Consider the following 23,045-nt stretch of genomic DNA (forward strand, 5'->3'; position numbering starts at 1 on the left):
GATAATGAAGTCAGCGTGACTAAGGGAGCAGATGATGAACGCAAAGGGACTGGTGGTCTGAGGTGCATTTGTTTTAATGCAAGAAGTGCAGTAGGTAAGGCAGATGAACTTAGGGCCTGGATTAGTACCTGGGAGTATGATGTTATTGCTATTACTGAGACTTGGTTGAGGGAAGGGAATGATTGGCAACGAAATATCCCAGGATATCGATGCTTCCGGCGGGATAGAGAGGGAGGTAAAAGGGGTGGAGGAGTTGCAGTACTGGTCAAAGAGGATATCACAGCTGTGCTGAAGGAGGGCACTATGGAGGACTCGAGCAGTGAGGCAATATGGACAGAACTCAGAAATAGGAAGGGTGCGGTAACAATGTTGGGGCTGTACTACAGGCCTCCCAACAGCGAGCGTGAGATAGAGGTACAAATATGTAAACAGATTATGGAAAGATGTAGGAGTAACAGGGTGGTGGTGATAGGAGATTTTAATTTTCCCAACATTGACTGGGATTCACTTAGTGTTAGAGGTCCAGATGGAGCAGAATTTGTAAGGAGCATCCAGGAGGGTTTTCTAGAGCAGTATGTTAATAGTCCAACTCGGGAAGGGGCCATACTGGACCTGGTGTTGGGGAATGAGCCTGGCCAGGTTGTTGAAGTTTCAGTAGGGGACTACTTTGGGAATAGTGATCACAATTCCGTAAGTTTTCGAATACTCATGGACAAAGACGAGAGTGGTCCCAAAGGAAGAGTGCTAAATTGGGGGAAGGCCAACTATACCAAAATTCGGCAGGAGCTGGGGAATGTAGATTGGGAGCAGCTGTTTGAAGGTAAATCCACATGTGATATGTGGGAGGATTTTAAAGAGAGGTTGATTAGCGTGCAGGAGAGACATGTTCCTGTGAAAATGAGGGATAGAAATGGCAAGATTAGGGAAACATGGATGACAGGTGAAATTGTGAGACTAGCTAAGAGGAAAAAGGAAGCATACATAAGGTCCAGGCGGCTGAAGAAAGACCAAGCTTTGAAAGAATATCGGGAATGTAGGACCAATCTGAAACGAGGAATTAAGAGGGCTAAAAGGGGTCATGAAATATCTTTAGCAAACAGGGTTAAGGAAAATCCCAAAGCCTTTTATTCATATATCAGGAGCAAGAGCGTAACTAGAGAAAGGATTGGCCCACTAAAGGACAAAGGATGAAAGTTATGCGTGGAGTCAGAGAAAATGGGTGAGATTCTAAATGAGTACTTTGCATCGGTATTCACCAAGGAGAGGGACATGACGGATGTTGAGGTGAGGGACAGATGTTTGATTACTATCGGTCAAGTCGGCAGAAGGAGGGAGGAGGTGTTGGGTATTCTAAAAGGCATTAAGGTGGACAAGTCCCCAGGTCCGGATGGGATCTATCCCAGGTTGCTGTGGGAAGCGAGAGAGGAAATAGCTGGGGACTTAACAGATATCTTTGCAGCATCCTTAAACACGGGTGAGGTCCCGGAGGACTGGAGAATTGCTAATGTTGTCCCCTTGTTTAAGAAGGGTAGCAGGGAAAATCCAGGTAATTATAGACCGGTGAGCCTGACGTCAGTGGTAGGGAAGCTGCTGGAGAAGATACTGAGGGATAGGATCTATTCCCATTTGGAAGAAAATGGGCTCATCAGTGATAGGCAACATGGTTTTGTGCAGGGAAGGTCATGTCTTACCAACTTAATAGAATTCTTTGAAGAAATGACAAAGTTGATTGATGAGGGAAGGGCTGTAGATGTCATATACATGGACTTCAGTAAGGCTTTTGATAAGGTTCCCCATGGTCGGTTGATGGAGAAAGTGTAGTTTAGAGATACAGCACTGAAACAGGCCCTTTGGCCCACCGAGTCTGTGCCGACCATCAACCACCCATTTATACTAATCCTACACTAATTCCATATTCCTACCACATCCCCACCTGTCCCTATATTTCCCGACCACCTACCAATACTAGGGGCAATTTATAATGGCCAATTTACCTATCAACCTGCAAGTCTTTGGCATGTGGGAGGAAACCGGAGCACCCGGAGGAAACCCACGCAGACACAGGGAGAACTTGCAAACTCAACACAGGCAGTACCCAGAATTGAACCGGGTTGCTGGAGCTGTGAGGCTGCGGTGCTAACCACTGCGCCACTGTGCTGCCCATGGGGTCCAGGGTGTACCAGCTAGATGGATAAAGAACTGGCTGGGAAACAGGAGACAGAGAGTCGCAGTGGAAGGGAGTTTCTCAAAATGGAGACGTGTGACCAGTGGTGTTCCACAGGGATCCGTGCTGGGACCACTGTTGTTTGTGATATACATAAATGATTTGGAGGAAAGTATAGGTGGTTTGATTAGCAAGTTTGCAGACGACACTAAGATTGGTGGAGTAGCAGATAGTGAAGGGGACTGTCAGAGAATACAGCAGAATATAAATAGATTGGAGAGTTGGGCAGAGAAATGGCAGATGGAGTTCAATCAGGGCAAATGCGAGGTGATGCATTTTGGAAGATCCAATTCAAGAGTGAACTATACAGTAAATGGAAAAGTCCTGGGGAAAATTGATGTCCAGAGAGATTTGGGTGTTCAGGTCCATTGTTCCCTGAAGGTGGCAACGCAGGTCAATAGAGTGGTCAAGAAGGCATACGGCATGCTTTCCTTCATCGGACGGGGTATTGAGTACAAGGGTTGGCAGGTCATGTTACAGTTGTATAAGACTTTGGTTCGACCACATTTGGAATACTGCGTGCAGTTCTGGTCGCCACATTACCAAAAGGATGTAGATGCTTTGGAGAGGGTGCAGAGGAGGTTCACCAGGATGTTGCCTGGTATGGAGGGTGCTAGCTATGAAGAGAGGTTGAGTAGATGAGGATTATTTTCGTTAGAAAGACGGAGGTTGAGGGGCGACCTGATTGAGGTGTACAAAATCATGAGAGGTATAGACAGGGTGGATAGCAAGAAGCTTTTTCCCAGAGTGGGGGATTCAATTACTAGGGGTCACGAGTTCAAAGTGAGAGGGGAAAAGTTTAGGGGGGATATGCGTGGAAAGTTCTTCACGCAGAGGGTGGTGGGTGACTGGATCGCGTTGCCAGTGGAGGTGGTAGACGCGGGCACGATAGCGTCTTTTAAGATGTATCGAGACATATACATGAATGGGCAGGAAGCAAAGAGATACAGTCCCTTAGAAAATAGGCAACATGTTTAGATAGAGGATCTGGATCGGCGCAGGCTTGGAGGGTCGAAGGGCCTGTTCCTGTGCTGTAATTTTCGTTGTTCTTTGTTCTTATTCACAGACGGCTCCTCCTTTATTGACAACGGTACACGGAAAGCAGGATGGGCAGTTGCAACCCTCCATGAAGTTGTGGAAGCGGGATGCCTGCCTTCAGGGACATCGGCCCAACAAGCCAAACTGTGAGCCTGTCGGAAGCGTGTCGAATAGCAGAGGGAAAGACAGCTAATATTTACACAGCCTCATGGTATGCTTTTGGAGTTGCTCACGACTTTGGAAAGCTGTGGCGCAAAAGAGGATTTCTCACTGTTGTTGGTACACCTATTCGAAATGGGAAAGAGGTCCGAGACTGACGAGAGGCCATGCAATTACCACTAAAGGTATCTATCTTGAAATGTAAAGCCCATACGAAAGACAACACCATAGAGGCAAGGGGGAATGCCCTAGCCAACAAGCCAGCCCGGATGCACGGACGCAAATATGTAAACTGAATGCGTCCCATCTGACACAAGACCTACAGGTGATGCAGAGTGAATGTTCCAAAGATGAAAAATGAACCTGGATAGAAGCAGGGATTAAGTTATGTGACGACGGCATATGGAGGCAAAGGGACACCGAGAAACCCGTCGCACCACAGGCGCTGATGCCCTTTTTAGCCCAACAAATTCACTCCTGGGGACACCTGGCCCCGCAACAGATGACGGCATGGTTCCAGAAAAGCTGGTGGGATCGAGGGTTCAAAAAACACGCACAGCTGGTTGCTGACCGCAAAGAACAGTACAGCACAGGAACAGGCCATTTGGCCCTCCAAGCCTGCGCCGATCTTGACGCCTGCCTGAACTAAAACCTTCTGCACTTCCGGGGTCCATATCCCTCGATTCCCATCATATTCATGTATTTGTCAAGATGCCTCTTAAACGTCTCTATGGTACCTGCTTCTCCCACCTCCCCCGGCAACAGGTTCCAGGCACTCACCACCCTCTGTGTAAAGAACTTGCCTCGCACATCCCCTCTAAACTTTGCCCCTCTCACCTTAAAGCTAAGTCCCCTAGTAACTGACTCTTCCACCCTGGGAAAAAGCTTCTGACTATCCACTCTGTCCATGCCACTCATAACTTTGTAAACCTCTATCATGTCGCCCCTCCACCTCCGTCGTTCCAGTGAAAACAATGCGAGTTTATCCAACCTTTCCTCATAGCTAATGCCCTCCAGACCAGGCAACATCCTGGTAAACCTCTTCTGTACCCTCTCCAAAGCCTCCATGGCCTTTTGGTAGTGTGGCGACCAGAATTGCACGCAATATTCTAAGTGTGGCCTAACTAAAGTTCTGTACAGCTGCAGCATGACTTGCCTATTTTTATACTCTATGCCCCGACCGATGAAGGCAAGCATGCCGTATGCCTTCTTGACTACCTTATCCACCTGCGTTGCCACTTTCAGAGACCTGTGGACCTGTACATCCAGATCTCTCTGCCTGTCAATACTCCTAAGGGTTCTGCCATTTACTGTATACTTCCCACCTGCATTAGACCTTCCAAAATGCATTACCTCACATTTGTCCGGATTAAACTCCATCTGCCATTTCTCCGCCCAAGTCTCCAACCGATCTACATCCTGCTGTATCCTCTGACAATCCTCATCACTGTCCGCAACTCCACCAACCTTTGTATCGTCCACAAACTTACTAATCAGACCAGCTACATTTTCCTCCAAATCATTTATATATACTACAGACAGCAAAGGTCGCACCACTGATCCCTGCGGAACACCACTAGTCACATCCCTCCACTCAGAAAAGCACCCTTCCACTGCTACCCTCTGTCTTCTATGACCCAGCCAGTTCTGTATCCATCTTGCCAGCTCCCCTCAGATCCCGTGTGACTTCACCTTTTGTATCAGTCTGCCATGAGGGACCTTGTCAAAGGCTTTACTGAAGTCCATTTAGATAACATCCACTGCCTTTCCTTCATCAATCATCTTCGGCACTTCCTCAAAAAACTCAATCAAATTAGTGAGACACGACCTCACCTTCACAAAACCATGCTGCCTCTCGCTCATAAGTCCATTTGTTTCCAAATGGGAGTAAATCCTGTCCCGAAGAATCCTCTCTAATAGTTTCCCTACCACTGATGTAAGGCTCACCGGCCTATAATTTCCTGGATTATCCTTACCACCCTTCTTAAACAAAGGAACAACATTGGCTATTCTCCAGTTCTCTGGGACCTCACCTGTTGCCAATGAGGATGCAAAGATTTCTGTCAAGGCCCCATCAATTTCTTCCCTTGCCTCCCTCAGTATTCTGGGGTAGATCCCATCAGGCCCTGGGGACTTATCTACCTTAATGCTTTGCAAGACACCCAACACCTCCTCTTTTTTGATAATGAGATGACTGAGACTATCTGCACTCCCTTCCCTAGGCTCATCATCCACCAAGTCCTTCTCCTTGGTGAATACTGATGCAAAGTACTCATTTAGTACTTCGCCCAATTCCTCTGGCTCCACACATAGATTCCCTTCTCTGTCCTTGAGTGGGCCAACCCTTTCCCTGGTTACCCTCTTGTTCTTTATATACATACAAAAAGCCTTGGGATTTTCCTTAATCCTGTTTGCCAATGACTTCTCATAACCCCTTTTAGCCCTCCTGACACCTTGCTTAAGTTCCTTCCTACTGTCTTTATATTCCTCAAGGGATTCGTCTGGTCCTAGCCTTCCAGCTCTTAAGAATGCTTCCTTTTTCTTTTTGGCGAGGCTCACAATATCCCGCGTTATCCAAAGTTCCCGAAACTTGCCAAACTTAACCTTCTTCCTCACAGGAACATGCTGGTCCTGGATTCTAATCAACTGACATTTGAAAGACTCCCACATGTCAGATGTTGATTTATCCTCAAATACCCCCAATCTAAATTCTTCAACTCCTGCCTAATATTGTTATAATTAGCCTTCCCCCAATTTAGCACCTTCACCCGAGGACTACTCTTATCCTTATCCACAAGTATCTTAAAACTTATGGAATTATGGTCACTGTTCCGGAAATGCTCCCCACTGAAACTTCTACCACCTGGCCGGGCTCATTCCCCAATACCAGGTCCAGTACGGCCCCATCCCTAGTTGGACTATCTACATATTGTTTCAAGAAGCCCTCCTGGATGCTCCTTACAAATTCTGCCCATCCAAGCCCCTAGCACTAAGTGAGTCCCAGTCAATATAGGGGAAGTTAAAATCACCCACCACAACAACCCTGTTGCTTTTACATCTTTCCAAAATCTGTCTACATATCTGCTCCTCTACCTCCCACTGGCTGTTGGGAGGCCTGAAGTAAACCCTCAACATTGTGACTGCACCCTTCCTATTCCTGAGCTCCACCCATATTGCCTCGCTGCATGAGCCCTCCGAGGTGTCCTCCCGCAGTGCAGCTGTGATAGTCTCCTTAACCAGTAATAGAGGGTAACCAAGAGGCTCATAAGAGTGAGGAACTTAAGATCATAAGAAATAGGAGAAGGAGTATGCCATTTGGCCTCTTGACCCTGCTCTGCCATTCAATAAGATCATATCTGATCTCATTGCGGCCTTACTTCCACTTTGCAGTCTGTCCCCCACCCTGCCCACCATAACCCTTGACTCCCTTGCAGATCAAAAGTCAGTCTAACTCAGCCTTCAATATATGCAATGACCCAGCCTCCTCTGCTTTCTGGGGAAGAGAATTCCATAGATTAACAACACCCTAGAGGTCCTGCAAAGTGAATATAGGCAGTTAGGCAGAAGGTTAAAAAGCAGGACCTCTAGGGTTGTCATCTCAGGATTACTCCCTGTGTCACGTGCTAGTGAGGGTAGGAATAGGAGGATAAGGCAAATGAATGCGTGGCTGAAGAGCTGGTGTAGGCGGGAGGGCTTCAGCTACTTGGATCATTGGGATCTCTTCTGGTGCAGAGGTGACCTGAACAAGAGGGACGGGTTGCATCAGAACTGGAAGGGGACCAATATCCTTGCGGGGAGGTTTGCTGGTACTGCTCGGGAGAGTTTAAACTAGTCTGGCAGTGGGGTAGGGCCCAAAGTAGTAGTCTCTCCGATGAGATAGTTGAGGCAAATGTAGAGGTTAAAGCAAGTCCAATAGGCAGGCCGAGCAGGGGCAGGACAGGGAGTGTGGAAGGTCTGGTCAGCTAAACTACATTTACTTTAATGCAAGAAGCCTTACAGGTAAGGCAGATGAACTCTATTGGTACATGGGATTGTGATATTATAGTTATTATGGAAACGTGGTTGAGGGATGGGCTGGACTGGCAGCTCAATGTTCTGGGGTACCGATGCTTCTGGCGTGACAGAGGTGGAGGTAAGAGTTCCGAAGAAGGGTCACTGACCTGAAACATTAACTCTGCTTCTCTCTTTACAGATGCTGCCAGACCTGCTGAGTGGTTCCAGCATTCCTTGTTTTTATTATTGGAGGTAAGAGAGGAGGGGGAGTTGCACTATTGATCAGGGAGGACATCACAGCAGTACTTGGAGAGGATATCCCGGGGGGAGTGTCCTGCAAAACCAGATGGGTAGAACTTAGAAATAAGAAAGGGGTGATCCCTTTGATGGATTATACTATCGGCCCCCCAATAGTCAGAGGGCTTTGGAGGAGCATATATGTAGGGAAATCACAGATAGGTGTAGGAATTTTAGGGTTGTAATAGTAGGTGATCTTAACTTCCCTAATATTGACTGGGACTGCCTTCGTGCTCAGGGATCAGATGGGGAAGAATTTGTTAAGTGTGTCCAGGATAGTTTTCTGAAGCAGTATGTGGATGGCCCTACTAGAGAAGGGGCTACACTCTACCTCCTCTTAGGAAATGAGGCTGAGCAGGTGGTTGATGTGTCAGTGGGGGAGCACTTTGGGACCAGTGACCATAACTCTATTAGCTTCAAGATAGTTATGAAAAAGAACAGGACTAGTCCTCAAGTCGAAGTCCTAAATTGGGGGAAACTAATTTCGATGGCATCAGACAGGGACTCTCAAATGTTCAATGGGAGAGGCTGTTTACAGGTCTGGCAAGTGGGAGGCTTTTAAAAGTGAGATAGGAAGAGTTCAGGGCCAGCATGTTCCTGTTAGATTGAAGGGCAAGGCTGGCAAGTTTAGGGAACCTTGATTGACGAGGGATATTGAGGGTCTGGTCGGGACAAAGAAGGAGGCATATGTCAGGTATAGGCAGCTGGGATCAAGCAAGTCCCTCGAGAAGTATAGGGAATGGAGGACTACACTTAAGAAGGAAATTAGGAGGGCGAAAAGTGGCCATGAGATTTCCCTGGCAGATAAGATAAAGGAGAATCCTAAAAGATTCTATAAGTATATTAAGAGTAAAAGGGTAGCTAGGGAGAGAGTAGGTCCCCTTAAGGATCAGTGTGGTAATCTATGTGTGGAGTCACAGGGAATGGGCGAGGTCTTAAATGAATACTTCTCGTCTGTATTTACTGTGGAGAATGTCATGGAAGCCAGTGAGTTCAAGGGAGGGAACAGCAATATCCTGGAGCATATCAACGTTACAAAGGAGGAGGTGTTGGAGGTTTTGAAGCGCATCAAGGTGGATAAATCCCCAGGGAAGCAAGGGAGGAGATTGCTGGGGCCCTGGCAGAGATTTTTGTATCATCATTAGCCACGGATGAGGTACTGCAAGATTGGAGGATCCAATAATGTTGTGCCTTTATTTAAGAAGGGCAGCAGGGATAAGCCAGGGAACTAGAGGCCAGTGAGCCTTACATCAGTGGTGGGAAAGTTATTGGAAGGGATTCTGAGAGACAGGATTTATATGCATTTGGAAAGGCAAGGTCTGATGAGGTCAGCATGGCTTTGTGTGTGGGAAATCATGTCTCACGAATTTGATTGAGTTTTTTGAGGAGGTGACCAAGAGGATTGACGAGGGCAGGGAGGTGGACGTTGTCTGCATGGACCTTAGCAAGGCCGTTGACAAGGTCCCACATGGTAGGCTGGTCCGGAAGGTTGACCACATGGGATCCGTGGTGAGCTAGCCAACTGGATACAAAATTGGCTTGGTGATAGGAGCCAGAGGGTGGTATTGGAGGCCGGTGACCAGTGGTGTGCCGCAGGGATCGGTGCTGGGCCCTCTGTTGTTTGTCATATATATTAATGACTTGGATGTGAATGTAGGGGGCATGATTAGTAAGTTTGCAGATGACACCAAAATTGGTGGTATAGTGGACAGTGAAGAAGGTTGTCTAAGGTTACAACAGGATATAGATCAACTGCGAAAGTGGGCAAGGGATTGGCAAATGGAATTTAATGCAGACAAGTGTGAAGTGATGCATTTTGGGAAGTTAAACCAGGGCAGGACATATCCAGTGAATGGCAGGGCACTGGGGAGTGGTGTTGAGTAGAGAAACCTTGGCGTGCAAGTACATAGTTCCCTGAAAGTGGCACCACAGGTAGACAGGGTGGTGAAGGCGGCGTATGGCATGCTTGAATTCATCGGCCGAGGCATCGAGTACAAGAGTTGGGACGTCATGTTACAGTTGTACATAGCGTTGGTTAGGCCGCATTTGGAGTACTGTGTGCAGTTCTGGTCGCCGCACTACAGGAAAGATGTGATTAAGCTGGAGAGGGTGCAGAAAAGATTCACAAGGATGTTGCCTGGTTTGGAGGGCTTGAGTTATAAAGAGTGTTTGGATAGACTGGGTCTGTTTTCCCTGGAGCGAAGGAGGCTGAGCGGGGACATGATAGAGGTATATAAAATTATGAGAGGCACAGATAGGGTAGATAGCCAGAGTCTGTTTCCCATGGTAGGGGTGACTAAAACTAGGGGGCATAGATTTAAGGTGAGAGGGAGGAGCTTTAAAGGGGATCAAAGGGGTAAATTTTTCACACAAAGAATAGTGGGTATCTGGGTTGAGCTGCCAGAGGAGGTGGTGGAAGCAGGAACAGTAGCAACATTTAAGAGGCATCTGGGCAGGTACTTAACTGAGCAAGGCATAGAGGGATATGGAATTAATGCAGGCAGGTGGGATTAGTATAGATAGGCATTTATTTATTTTTTATTTTTTTAAAGATACAGCACTGAAACAGGCCCTTCGGCCCACCGAGTCTGTGCCAACCAACAACCACCCATTTATACTAACCTTACAGTAATCCTATATTCCCTGCCACCTACCTACACTCGGGGCAATTTACAACAGCCAATTTACCTATCACCTGCAAGTCTTTTTGGCTGTGGGAGGAAACCGGAGCACCCAGCGAAAACCCACGCGGTCACAGGGAGAACTTGCAAACTCCGCACAGGCAGTACCCAGAATCGAACCCGGGTTCCTGGAGCTGTGAGGCTGCGGTGCTAACCACTGCGCCGCATTATGGTCGGCATGGACGCGGTGCGCCGAAGGGCCTGTTACTATGCTGTATGACTATGATTCTATGACTCAGAGAAGAAATTTCTCCTCATCTCCATCTTAAATGGGAGACCCCTTATTTTTGAACTGTGCCCCCTATTTCTTGGTTCCCCATGAGGGGAAACATCCTCTCAACATCTACCCTGTTAAGTCCCCTCAGTTTCTTATATGCTTCAATAACATCACCTCTCATTCTTCTAAACTCCAATGTATGTAGGCTCAACCTGTCCTCATAAGACAACGCCTTCACCCCAGGAATCAGCCTAGTGAACCTTCCCTGAACTGCTTCCAATACAAGTAAGGAGACTAAAATTGTACACAGTACTCTAGGTGCGGACCCACCAATGCCCTGTACAGCTGTAGCAAGACTTCCCTATTTTTATACTCCATGCCCCCTGCGATAAAGGCCAACATTCCCTTTGCCTTAATAATTACTTGCTGTACCTGCACGCTAGCTTTTTGTGATTCCTATCCAAGGACATCCAGACCCCTCTGTATTGGAGCACTTTGCATTTTCCATTTAAATAATATTTTGCTTTTCTGTTCTTCCCACCCAAGTGGACAACTTCACTTTTTCCCACATTCTACTCCATCTGCCAAATTTTTGCCCACTCACTTAACCTGTCAAAATCTCTTTACAGACACTTTGGGCTGCATTTTAAGAAGCTGCCATCAATCTCAGCAGCGAGCTCAAAAAATGCAGTCCAGGGACGCCAAAGAGCTGCCATCATCTTAAGCAAGGTGGTTCATTTAAATAGCCGGGGCAGCCCGCCCCCCCCTCAATCACGTGGAGGGGGTGGGCTGTCCATCCCTGTCAACAGTTTCAGTTGCCTGTGGGAAGGCGCAGGTGCCATTTTTAAAGGGCATATTTAAATGTTTAAAGATCCCCCAAAATTAAATAAATACATTTCTTGTGCCCCTTTCCCATGCCCCCAAAACAATTACAACAACTATTTTCCCTCCCTCCCGCCACAAAACACTTACCTTTAACATCTGACCTTGCCCTCCCCCCAAAACTGCACAAAGTTCTCAGTTCAACCTTTCCCACCATCCTCTACATCCATTACATGTATTTGACTCCGTTTCCCCCCCGCCCCCTCCACTACTGACAAAAGTACCTCCTTCCCCCTCCCCACCAGCATGGTGCTGCATTTCCCTGATGAGGATCTGAAGGCATGGTAGTGCTGGCCGCCGCACTGAAGATTGCGGTAGGACCTCAAAATTGGAGTTAAGTGTATTTAAATTTATTAATTTTATTGATCTGCATCCATAAATTGTGGTCTTGTCGCCCAGTGGAAGGGGGACTGCCATGGAGCCTCACCACCGCCGGGAGGATTGGGCCGGGCCCAGCCGGTGTCAAGGCAGGCAGGCCTCATCCTGAGCCATCTTCAGGCCACGGATCACGACGCCGAGTGCTTGTTAAAATCCAGCCTTTTTTCTCCTCCTCACAACTTGCTTTCCTATCTTTGTATCGTCAGCAAATCTGGCTACAACACACTCAGTCCCTTCATCCAAGTCATGAATATAGATCATCAATAGTTAAGGCCCCAGCATTGATCCCTGTGGCACTCCAAGAGTTACAGTTTGCTAACTGAAGAAGACCCATTTGTCCCAACTCTCTGGTTCCTGTTAATTAGCCAATCCTCTATCCATGCGAATATATTACCCCCAGACCGTGAGCTCTTACTTTTTGTAGTAATCTTTTATGTGGCACCTCATTGAATGCCTTTTGGAAATCCAAATACAGTACCTCTACTGGTTCCACTTAATCCAACCTGCTTGTTAGATTCCCAAAGAACTCTAATAAATCTGTCAAACATGATTTCCCTTTCCTGTTGACGCTACCTAATTGTATTATGAATTTCTAAATGTCTTGCTACTACTTCCTTAATAATGGATTCCAGTATTTTCCCAAAGACAGATGTTAGGTTAACTGGCCTGTAGTTTCCTGCTTTCTGTTTCCCTCCTTTCTTAAATAGAGGTGTTACAATTATGGTTTTCCAATCCACTGGGACCTTTCTAGAATCTAGGGAATTTTGGAAGATTGCAACCAATGCATCCAATATCTTTGCAGCCACTTCTTTCAAGACCCTAGGATGCAGACCATCAGTTCCAGGAGACCTGTCAGCCTTTAGTCCCATTAGTTTTCCCAGTAATTTTTCTCCAGTGATAGTGATTGTTTTAAATTCCTCCCTCCCTTTTGCCTCTTGATTTTCTACTCTTCTTGGGGTGCTTTTTGTGTCTTTTATTGTAAGACCGATACTAAGTATTTGTTCAAGGTGTCTGCCATTTCCTTGTTTCCCATTATTAATCCCTGTCTCATCCTCTAAGAGACGAAAGCTTACTTTAGCTACTCTCTTCCCTTTTATATATTTGTTTCCTGTCTGCTTTAATATTTCTTGCTAGTTTTCTCTCATACTCTAATTTCTCCCTCTTTATTATTCTTTAGCCATCCTTTGCTGGTTTCTAAAATTTTCTCAATCTTCTGGCCTACCACTTTCTTTTTCTTTTGGGCCTCCTTATCTCGAGAGACAATGGATACGCGCCTGGAGGTGGTCAGTGGTTTGTGAAGCAGCGCCTGGAGTGGCTATAAAGGCCAATTCTGGAGTGACAGGCTCTTCCACAGGTGCTGCAGAGAAATTTGTTTGTTGGGGCTGTTGCACAGTTGGCTCTCCCCTTGCGCCTCTGTCTTTTTTCCTGCCAACTACTAAGTCTCTTCGACTCGCCACAATTTAGCCCTGTCTTTATGGCTGCCCGCCAGCTCTGGCGAATGCTGGCAACTGACTCCCACGACTTGTGATCAATGTCACACGATTTCATGTCGCGTTTGCAGACGTCTTTATAACGGAGACATGGACGGCCGGTGGGTCTGATACCAGTGGCGAGCTCGCTGTACAATGTGTCTTTGGGGATCCTGCCATCTTCCATGCGGCTCACATGGCCAAGCCATCTCAAGCGCCGCTGACTCAGTAGTGTGTATAAGCTGGGGGTGTTGGCCGCTTCAAGGACTTCTGTGTTGGAGATATAGTCCTGCCACCTGATGCCAAGTATTCTCCGAAGGCAGCGAAGATGGAATGAATTGAGACGTCGCTCTTGGCTGGCATACGTTGTCCAGGCCTCGCTGCCGTAGAGCAAGGTACTGAGGACACAGGCCTGATACACTCGGACTTGGCCTACCACTAATCTTTGCAGAATTGTATACTTTTTTTTCAATTTGATACCATTCTTAACTTCCTTAGCTAGCAACAGATGGTGCATGCTTCTGGTAGAGTCTTTCTTTCTCAGTGGAATATATAATTGTTGAGAGTTATGAAATGTCTGCCACTGTTTCTCTACTTTTTTACCTTTTAACCTATTTTCCCAGCCCACTTTAGCCAACTCTGTCTTCAGACCCTTGTAATTGCCTATATTTAAGTTCAAGACACTAGTTTCAGACCTACATTTCTCACCCTAAAACTGAATGTGAAATGCCATCATGTTATGATCACTGTTGCCGATAGGATCATTTACTATGAGGTCATTAATTAATATTGTCTCATTACACATTGCCAGCTCTAAAATAGCCTGCTTCCTGGTTGGTTCCAGAATGTATTGTTATAAGACACGGTCCTGAATAGACTGTTATAAACTCGTCCTCCAGGCTACCTTTGCCAATTTGACCCATCCAATCAATTTGGAGATTAAAATTGCCCGCGATTATTGCAGTACCTTTCTTACAACCACCCATTATTTCTTGATTTATACTCTGTCCTACAGTGTAGCTACTGTTTGGGGGCCTATAAACTATTCCCACCAGTGACTTCTTTCCTTCAGCATATTACTGACATGCATAGAGTATAGTCCTTTAAGATAGTGCTTTAGTTCACAGTGTATAATCCTTCCGTATAACGCAGCAGCTCATTCAGCGCAATTCAGCGTATATCATAAGAGCTGATTGAGTACAATCATCTCAGATATTGTAGGTGTTCACAGCTTGTAGTGGTGCAGAGTATTGCAGCAACAGATAGAGCATCGTCCTGCAGTATATTGTAAAGGCTCTGAAACTATAATGCTTCAGTAGAATGCAGTAGCTCATTGAGCTCATTCCCACAGTATATCACAGTGGCTGATAGAGCATAGTCATTTAGAAATTGAAGAAGCTCATAGAATATAGTGCTTCAGATTATTGCAGCGACTAACAGAGAATAGACCTTCAACATATTACTGACATTTTTTTTTTTAGTTTTAGAGATACAGCACTGAAACAGGCCCTTCAGCCCATCGAGTCTGTGCCGACCATCAACCACCCATTTATACTAATCCTACACTAATCCCATATTCCTACCACATCCCCACCTGTCCCTATATTTCCCTACCACCTACCTATACTAGGGGCAATTTATAATGGCCAATTTACCTACCAACCTGCAAGTCTTTTGGCTTGTGGGAGGAAACCGGAGCACCCGGAGAAAACCCACGCAGACACAGGGAGAACTTGCAAACTCCACACAGGCAGTACCCAGAATTGAACCTGGGTCGCTGGAGCTGTGAGGCTGCGGTGCTAACCACTGCGCCGCCCCTGTATAGAGTAACGTCCTTTAAGATAGTGCTTTAGTTCACAGTGTATAATCCATCAGTATAATGCAGCAGCTCATTGAGCACAATTCTTCAGTATATCATAAGAGCAGATAGAGTATAGTCATTTCGCAATTTGACAAAGCTCATCAATTATAGTGCTTCAGACAGTTGACCTATGCAGAATGTGTAAGGACAGCACAGGACAGACACAAGTGAAAATCCATGACAGTCAACCTTCTGGGAAGAAGATGACACCAACGAACAAACGAAGGGAAACGTCATAAGGGCTCATTATCAGATTGCATATGCAGTCTTCATAACAAGATGGATAAATTGATGGCACAAATAGAAATAAATAAGTATGATTTGATAGCCATTAGAGAGAGATAGTTGCAAGGTGACCAAGCTGGGAACTGAATATTCAAGGTATTTGACATTTCAGAAGGATAGGAAGAAAGGAAAAGGAAGTGGGGTAGCTCTGTTAATAAAGGATGAGATCAGTATAGTAGTGAGAAATTATCTTGGCTCAGAAGATCAAGATGTAGAATCAGTTTGGGTGGACATAAGAATTAGCAAATACATGAATAGGATGGGAATAGGGGGATACGGACCCCAGAAGTGCAGAAGGTTTTAGTTTAGATTAGATTAGATTAGAGATACAGCACTGAAACAGGCCCTTCGGCCCACCGAGTCTGTGCCGAACATCAACCACCCATTTATACTAATCCTCCACTAATCCCATATTCCCAACAAACATCCCCACCTGTCCTTATATTTCCCTACCACCTACCTGTACTGGTGACAATTTATAATGGCCAATTTACCTATCAACCTGCAAGTCTTTTGGCTTGTGGGAGGAAACCGGAGCACCCGGAGAAAACCCACGCAGACACAGGGAGAACTTGCAAACTTCACACAGGCAGTACCCGGAATCGAACCCGAGTCCCTGCAGCTGTGAGGCTGCGGTGCTAACCACTGCGCCACAGGCATCGAGATCGGCGCAGGCTTGGAGGGCCGAATGGCCTGTTCCTGTGCTGTACTGTTCTTTGTCCTTTGTTCTTAAATTGGAAGAAGGATAACTACAATGGGATGAGAGTGGATCTAATCAGAGTAAATTGGAACCAAGGGCTGACAGGAAAAATGGTAACAGAACAATCGGTGACCTTAAGAGGAGATGTTTCAGGTACAGGCTAGGTACCAACAAGGGCAAAAGTTAGGGGCTTGGGAATATGATGAAACAAAAGAAGAAGGTGAATGATGTATGTCAGGTGAATTCTTCAGGCGAGAACCAGGCCAAATGCCATAAATTGTGAGCAGAAATGAAGAGGAAAATAAGGCTGGCAAAGAGATATGAGAATAGAATGGCAGTTAACATAAAAGGGAACACAAAAATCTTCTACCAGCATGTAAATAGTAAGCGGCTAACAAGAGGCAAGTGGGGCTTAATACAGACAAAGAGGGTGCTAAATGCTTAAGAGTTGCACGGCAAGGTTAGAGTACTTTGAGTACTTTGTATCAAAGTTTACTAAGGAAGAGGATGCTGACAAAATATCAGTAGAAATGTGGACGTTAGAGTCAGAGTTCTCCAGCACAAAAACAGGCCCTTCGGCCCATCATGTCTGTGCCGGCCATCAAGCACCTATCTATTCTTATGCCATTTTCCAGCACTTGGCCCATAGCCATATATGCTATGGCGTTTCAAGTGCTCATCTAAATACTTCTTAAATGTTGTGAGGGTTCCTGCCTCTACCACCTCTTCAGGTAATGTGATCCAGATTCCAACCATCCTCTGGGTGAAAACATTTTTCCTCACATCACCTCTAAACCTCCTGCCCCTTACCTTAAATCTATGCCCCTGATTATTGATCCCTCCGCTGAGGGAAAAAGTTTCTTCGTATCTATCCTATCAGTGCCCTTCATAAATCTTGGTATATCTCAATCATGTCCCCCCCTCAGCCTTCTCTGCTCTAAAGAAAACAACCCTAGCCTATCCAGTCTCTCTTCATAGCTGAAATGCTCCAGCCCAGGCAACATCCTGGTGAATCTCTTCTGCACCCTTTCCAGTGCAATCACATCTTTCCTGTAGTGTGGTGACCAGAACTATACACAGCACTCCTGCTATGGCCTCACTCGCGTTTTATACAGCTGCATCATAACCTCCCTGCTCTTATATTCTATGCCTCGGCTAATAAAGGCAAGTATCTCATATGCCTTCCGAACCACCTTATCCACTTGTGCTGCTGCCTTCAGTGATCTATGGACAAGTACACCAAGGTCCCTCTGACCCTCTGTACTTCCTATGGTCCTACCATGCATTGTATATTCCCTTGCCCTGTTAGTCCTCCCAAAATGCATCACCTCACACTTCTCAGGATTAAATTCCATTTGCCACTGCTCAGCCCATCTATAACGTTCTGTAATCGAAGACTTTCCTCCTCACTATTTATGAGACCACCAGTTTTTGTGTCATCTGCGAACTTACTGATCATACCTCCTATATTCACGTCTAAATCATTAAAGTAAAAGGTAATGGGTGGGGTGAAAATTGATAGGAAGGATATACTGGAAAGGCTGGCTATGCTTAGAATGAATAAGTTGCCTGGTCCAGATGGCTTGCATCCCACAGGAAGTTGGAGTTGAGATAACGGAATGGCTTGCCATAATCTCCCAATTTTACGTAAATAGTTGCGAGTTGCCAGAGGATTGGAAAGTGACAAATGTGACAGTCTTATTCATGAAAGGGTGTTAGAACATTCCTAGGGCTGGATCTATTGGCCATTGGAAGGTGGGTTTTCTGACGGAGGGGGGCCGGAGAATCGGCACTAATGCCATAATGCAGGGTTCTGATTTTCTCGGAGGCGGCGAGGTTCCATGGCAAAATGATGGGATTGTAGTTTAAATATGTTAAATACTGTTAGTATATAATTCCCCGGGATCCTACAAGGCATTTGCGATCTTCTGCCTTCACTTTCCCGTCTTTGAAAAGTTGGCGCCACTGAGGTGAGAGTCCTTGGTGCCTGCTAAGGTTAGGTAAATTATGCATTGTTATCTTCATAGATTTTTTTGGCTTCGGGCATTGCCACTAAGCTCAATTTGCAGATGTGGGGGGAGGGAGAAACCCTGCAAGTGGGTACTGTGGTGGGGGGTTGGGGGGAGGTTGAGCTCTGCAATCCAATATCAGGAGACACCGTAAACAGCAGTGCCAATGCCGCCCCCTCCATGTGATTGTGGGGGATAGCATAATGTTGGTGGCTATGTGGCGGCGTAATCGTGGTGACGTGGCCTTGAACGTCACATGCAGGACAGCTGACATCTTGCGCATCCGCCAATGCTCCTGGCGGCGCGATAACAAAATCCAGCCTCTAGTAACTACAGACTGGTGGGTAAGGTTTTCGACACAATAACAGAGAAAAAAATCAACAGGTACCTGGAGAGGTTTGAGTTAATTAAGGAGAGCTAGCATGTATTTGTAAAATGTTGACTAAACTGAAGGAATTTTTTGATGCCATAGAAGAGAAGGTCTGTATGGATTTTGAGAAGGCATTTGACAAAGTGCTACATAAAAGGCTAGTTAACAAAAGTTGAGGCTCATGAAATATGAGGGTTAGTGTCAGCTCGGATAAAAAATTAGCTTAAAGTCAGAAAGTCATGGTAAATGGTTGTTTTTCGGAATGGAGGATGGTGGACAATGGTGTTCCCCAAAGTTCAGTGCTAGGACCCCTGCTTTTTCGATCTATATAAATGACTTGGATATTGGAATACAGAGCAAAATTTCAAAATTGCCGATGATACCAAACTTGGAGATTTGGCAAACAGTGAGAATGATACAATTCAACAGCAACAGGACATATATAGGCTAGCGGAATGGGCAGACAAGTGGCAGATGGAATTTAATATAGAGAAATGTGAGATGATGCATTTTGGCAGAAGAGATAGGTAGAGACAATAGAGACTTAATGGCACAGTTCTAAAGAGTATGCAGGGACAGAGGGACCTGAGGGTTCCGGTGCACAGATCTTTGAAGGTGCCAGGACATATTGAGAGAGTAGTTAGCAAAGGGTCTTGGGCTTCATAAATAGAAGTATTGAGAACAAAGGCAGGAAAGTTATGCTGAACATCTATAAAGTTCTGATTAGGTCACTAGAGTATTGCATCCATTTCTGGTCACCACACTTTAGGAAGGATGTGAGGGTCCTTGAGAGGGTGCAGGGGAGATTCACCAGAACGGTTTCAGATTTCAGTTACAAGGTTAGGCTGGAGAAGTTGGGGTTGTTCTCCTTGGAGCAAAAGAGATTGAGGGGAGATTTGATAGAGGTGTACAAGATTATGACAGGTTTAAATTAGGTAAACAAAGAAAAGCTGTTCCCATTAGCTGATGGTGCAAGGACTAGGGGTCACAGATTTAAGGTTTTGGGCAAGAGATGCAGGGGGAATGTGAGGAAGAACTTTTTTATGTAGCAAGTGGTAATATCCAGGAACTCGCTGTGAGGGTGGTGGTAGCGGAGACGATTAATAAATTCAAACAAAAATTGTATGGGCATTTGAGGGAAATAAACCTGCAGGGCTGGAACAGGTTAATGGGGCAGAATGGATTCATTCAGTCAAATGGCCTCCTTCTGTGCCATAAATGACCCTTATGACTCGATAAGGTTCGAAGAGGACTTGACAGGGTAGACACTGAGAGGTTGTTTCCCATGGATAGAGAATCTAGAACACAGGAGCACAGTCTCAGGATAAGGGACTGAGATGAGGAAACATTTCTTCATACAGAGGAACACAAGAACACAAGAAATAGGGATCAGGAGTAGACCACATACAGTATACAGTAAATTGCAGAACACTTAGGAGTATTGGCAGGCAGAGAGATCTGGGCGTACAGGTCCACAGGTCACTGAAAGTGGCAACGCAGGTGGATAAGGTAGTCAAGAAGGCATACGGCATGCTTGCCTTCATCGGTCGGGGCATCATCCATCCATGCTAATTACTCCCAATTCCATGAGCCCTTATCTTGTATGGCACCTTATCGAATGCCTTTTGGAAATCCACGTATACTACATCTACTGGTTCCCCTTTATCTACCCTACTAGTTACATCCTCAAAAAACACTAATACATTTGTCAAACAGCATTTCGCTTTAGTAAAACCATGTTGACTTGCTCTAATCATACTGTGCTTTTCTCAGTGCATTGTTAAGACTTCCTTAATAATAGATTCCAGCATTTTACCAACAACTGATGTTAAGCTAACTGGCCTGTACGTCCGTGTTTTCACTCTCCCTCCTTTCTTGAAAAGCGGTGTAACATTTGCCAATTTCCAAACTGATGGGACCGTTCCCAAATCTAAGGAATTTTGGAAAATCATAGCTAGTGCATCCACTATATCTGCAGCCTATCTCTTTCAGAATCCGAGGGTGTCGATCATCAGGTCCTGGAGATTTGTCAGATTTTCGTCCCTTAAGTTTCTCCAATACATCATCTCTGCTGAAATTAATTTCCTTATTTTCCTCGCTCTTTTTAGCCACTAGGTTACTGTCTATTTATGGTATGGAAATAGGGTTGTAAATCTTCGGAATTCTCTACCCCAGAGGGTTGTGGATGCTTCTTCATCGAGTATATTCAAGGATAGTTTTTTGGTCTCTAAGGGAATCATGGCTTATGGGGAGTGGGGGGAAAGTGGAGCTGAGGTGGAAGATCAGCCATGATCGTATTGAATGGCGGAGCAGGCTCAAGTGGCCATATGGTCTACTCCTACTCATATTTCTTATGTTCTTCTGTAAATTGTCTGAGGGTTTCTAAGTTCCAAACATGAGACTGTCGCATTTACAATTGGCCAAGGACTTAATGATTTAAGTTGATTCTTACCATCAAACAATCTTGGTTTTACTGGAATATGTGAAAAGGGGGGAATACTACTGCTATCGAGGAGTTTGATAACAATCTGAAGCAGGTGGTGTTAATGATTTCTGTTGTTCTTGACTTTTTTAATTCATCGGGAAGGATAAAAATTTGGTAACATTTTTGTGCCTTCACAGCTCATAGTTTGAAAATTGAAAGTAAAGGAAAAGCTGAAATTTATTTCAAATACTGTACAAGTTTGAAAAGGTACAAAGACTGAAAAAAACAGTAAAATGTCATTTGGTTTTGTCAATTGGGAATATTTTCTTAAATTTACGTAAAGTGACACAATGGTGTTTGACAATGTTTCAAAAGGCAAAAAATTTTGTATTGCTGTATGTAAATTTATATATTGGTCATTGTTAAGTTTTTTTAATTTAAGTGGATATTTCCCCATGGTGACAAAAGGAAATTATGAACGGAAAAAATAATCCCTTGGGCTCTTAAGCAGAATCACAACTGATACTGTTTTTCTTTTCTTATAAACAATGGACCATGGTTTCCCAGATCACATGGAGCTTGATGGCACAGCAAGAGATCCACCATTTCTAGGAATTTAAGAACTTACTTGCAGAAATTGGCAAACATCAAATGTTACAGCATCGTGGTGATTTGGACTAAAGACTTTGCCTTACAAAGAATTGATCTTAACCCATTTGTCATTTGCTGTCTTTTGAGTCTGAGTGCTCAAGAAGGCGAGATATGGAAGTTACTTCCAAACTAATTACTAACACTTCTGTCCCTAATATAAAACCACCAAACCTGGGCATAATGTTTTCTAAAATTAGAATTGATAAAAATAAAATTGATATGAGTTGCTCTTTTATGTGCTTGAGAAGGGAAAATCTACCTGAAGTTTAGGGGGATAATTAAATTTTCAATTAAAAGAAAGAACAGTCTAGGTGGTTGTGCTAATTGCTTTGCATCAAGGAAGAAAGTTTTTGGGAAAAATAAATTAACCTTGACAAGTTCTTTCAGTCCAACAATACTACTATGATAAATGGACACTGGCACAATAAGTTGGAGGGAAAAGTCATTTAAAGTAAAGAATAAACAAACAAAATGTGTGAATAACTTGAACCAAGTGGGAACATTTGATTTTTTTTGAAAGACATTATGCGAATATTGTATTGGACTGTAAAGTTCCTCCAGGACTCACGAATGAGATGGAATGGCAATAAGTGGTAATTACTGTGTAAAATGGAATGAGGGGAAGTGAGTAAAATAGAAATAGGAATATTACACAACCAAATCGGAATTTTTCTATCATCAGTTTCTTAGCTGAATTGGAATAAATTACAGGGGTGCAATTCACTTTAAGTTATCAATCTGGGATCAATGTACATTCTAGTGAAAGTCAGGAAAATTAGGTGAGAATAGTAAATTCAATTTCTCTTAGAGATATTTGTATCCTTGCCTAGGAACGTTTTAAGAAAACTGCATGGTCACTACCCAAGACCATGCAAGGAGAAGATAAGGAAATATCTCAACACACAAGAGGCTGGATTTTATGCAAGGGGCAGGGGTCCTGATACTGAGCCAGAAAGGTGTGGGAATCCTACGTCAGCCATTCGGGGGACAACTGGCTGCATTTTAGTTAACTGCTCGGCGCCCCAGTCCCTAGGCTTCCCTTTCAGTCTTCACCTGGTCTTACTGTAACAAGGTTTTATTTTTAAACACACTGTTTTTTTAGCCTTCCCTTTGGTGAATCCTTGTTCACCGCTTTCCAATTATAAGGCAAAGATACCAGCACAAACAGGCTTTCTTAAGTTTAAATAAGAAAAGTTGAAATTTATTAAACTTAAACTCTAATTCGGTTAACGCCTACAGATACACACCACGTTCCACCCTAGCATGCATATGTGATACAAACATGCAAATACAGACAGAAAAGAGAAGAAAAATAATGTGGAAAGGTTTGAGGCAATATCTGAAGAGTTGGTGTTACGGTTCTTCAAGCTCACTGTAGAGTCATTGATTGTAGGTTGATCTTGCTT

At 44.8% G+C, this 23,045-nt stretch overlaps 1 protein-coding gene across 5 annotated transcripts in view; it reads left to right on the forward strand.

The window, feature by feature from the left end:
* LOC137376342 (uncharacterized) overlaps positions 1 to 23,045 on the forward strand; it is a 58,194-nt gene that overhangs the window by 15,909 nt on the left and 19,240 nt on the right. For 2 of the 5 annotated variants that reach the window (XR_010976181.1, XM_068044694.1), the window contains exon 2: positions 3,291 to 3,606. The exons of 1 other annotated variant lie outside the window; for it this stretch is intronic. Coding sequence is in view for 2 of the 4 variants with exons in the window: in XM_068044694.1 (XP_067900795.1) it covers positions 3,589 to 3,606 (18 nt within the window). In the remaining 2 variants the exon portion in view is untranslated. Of the gene's footprint in view, positions 1 to 3,290; positions 4,685 to 10,091; positions 11,825 to 23,045 lie in introns of those variants that run through there. 2 more of the 5 variants (XM_068044692.1, XR_010976183.1) reach the window with 2 other exon arrangements.

This window comes from Heterodontus francisci, chromosome 13, assembly GCF_036365525.1.
Source record: "Heterodontus francisci isolate sHetFra1 chromosome 13, sHetFra1.hap1, whole genome shotgun sequence".
Taxonomy (NCBI): Eukaryota; Metazoa; Chordata; class Chondrichthyes; order Heterodontiformes; family Heterodontidae; genus Heterodontus; species Heterodontus francisci.